This window comes from Corvus brachyrhynchos, unplaced genomic scaffold (genome assembly GCF_000691975.1).
Source record: "Corvus brachyrhynchos isolate BGI_N302 unplaced genomic scaffold, ASM69197v1 scaffold68, whole genome shotgun sequence".
Lineage (NCBI taxonomy): Eukaryota > Metazoa > Chordata > Aves > Passeriformes > Corvidae > Corvus > Corvus brachyrhynchos.
This window is the reverse complement of record NW_008240039.1, coordinates 1,783,694-1,785,436: the sequence shown is the minus strand read 5'-3', so window position 1 is coordinate 1,785,436 and position 1,743 is coordinate 1,783,694. Positions and strand designations below refer to the sequence as shown.

The following is a 1,743-nucleotide window of genomic DNA, read 5'->3' as shown; positions in this document are numbered from 1 at the left end:
TGGAAAAGCAGGCTCAGGGAGCTCCAGGTGAGCTGTGGCCCAAAATCCATGGAAAAGCAGGCTCAGGGAGCTCCAGGTGAGCTGTGGCCCAAAATCCATGGAAAAGCAGGCTCAGGGAGCTCCAGGTGAGCTGTGGCCCAAAATCCGTGGAAAAGCAGGCTCAGGGAGCTCCAGGTGAGGCTGGGGGCACACACAGGGCCTAGGGAAAGCCACAGAGCAACCCCAGTGCCCCCAAATCCATGGAAAAGCAGGTTCAGAGGGCTCCAAATGCCTCAGGTACCCCCAGCTCATCCCACTCCCCTGAGCTGGGCTCTCAGTGTGCTTGGGAACCAGGAATTGCAGGATTTCCCCCTGCCCTGAGACCTCTCAAGTACCTGAAACACCTCATGGTGCCTGGGGCTGAACATCTCATTCTGTTCTCAACCCCCTGCAATTTTTGCTTGTGCTTTGAAACAGGAGACATTTTTAAGTTTGAGCAACCTCAATTTGAGGCCTCAGGTGGACAAAACGCCCCAGAGCAGCAGCTCCATCCTCTCATGGCTGCTTTGGGCAAACCCAGTGGCCCCAAATCCATGGAAAAGCAGGTTCAGAGGGCTCCAAATGCCTCACTCACCTGAGCTGGACTCCTGGATGGAGGTCACTGTGGGGCACTGGAATCTGCTTGGGAACCCGGAATTGCAGGATTTACCCCTGCCCTGAGACCTCTCAAACACCTAAAGCTCGTGGTGGTGCCTGGAGCTGAATTTCATTCCACTCTCAACCACTGCCTGCCCTCCTCAGCTGTGCCTTGAAACAGGAGACATTTTCAAGTTGGAGAAACAGGAATTTGAGGCCTCAGGTGCACAAAACGCCCCTGAGCAGCAGCTCCATCCCCTCATGGCAGATCCTCTGGGTGTGTGTGCTCATCTCTGCGCTGTCCCTCCCTCAGGCAGGACAAGGAGGCCTGGATCAAGGTGAAATACGTGGAGAAGAAATTCCTGAAGAAGCTGCCGGGCGGGGAGGCGCTGGCCGAGAGCGAGCGGAAGCCGCGGCGCTGGTGCGTCAAGAAGTGCCAGAGGCACAACAGCGGCTCCAGAGCCCCCACAGCCCGCAGGAAGTACCGCCAGGAAACTGGGAATGCCTCCCCAGCCATGCTGTCCTCAGGTGGGCACCCCCTCCTCGTGTCCCCGAATCCCTGCCAGTGCCCCCGGCGCGGCCGCGTTCCCTTCCAGGACCTGTCAGAGCTCCGGGCAAAAATGGTGTTGCACAAACGGACTTTGAAAAGCCTTTAAAGCCATTTCCTAACGTTTGCCGGGTTCCTGTGGCTGAAGGGGATCACCAGGGTGACCCTGGGATCTCCAAGCTCGCTTTGGGCATTTTTTGGTGATTCCTGGTTTTTTTAATAAGCTTTAAATCCTTTTGGTTTTATCTCTGTAAGAGAGGCCGTGCTTAGGAAGGTTCTGGCTGCTCTGGGATGGCTTTGGCCAGCAATTTGTGATGTTTTCGTTGCTCAGGAAGGGTTCTGGCTGCTCCCGGTGCTCTGGGATGGGTTTGGTCAGCAATTTGTGATATTTTGGTTTCCTAGGAAAGGTTCTGGCTGCTCCCAGTGCTCTGGGATGGGTTTGGTCAGCAATTTGTGATATTTTGGTTTCCTAGGAAAGGTTCTGGCTGCTCCCAGTGCTCTGGGATGACTTTGGTCAGTAATTTGTGATGTTTTGGTTTCCTAGGACAGGCTCTGGCTGCTCTGCGATGACTTTGGTCAGT

At 55.2% G+C, this 1,743-nt stretch overlaps 1 protein-coding gene across 1 annotated transcript in view; it reads left to right on the top strand.

Annotated features, from left to right (window-relative positions):
• Nucleotides 1-1,743, top strand: part of ACAP3 (ArfGAP with coiled-coil, ankyrin repeat and PH domains 3) — a gene marked incomplete at its 5' end in the record, with an annotated part of 37,815 nt that overhangs the window by 25,519 nt on the left and 10,553 nt on the right. Inside the window, one exon of the mRNA XM_008641160.2 lies at nucleotides 929-1,143. Within this exon, the coding sequence (XP_008639382.2) occupies nucleotides 929-1,143 (215 nt within the window). The remainder of the gene's footprint in view (nucleotides 1-928; nucleotides 1,144-1,743) is intronic.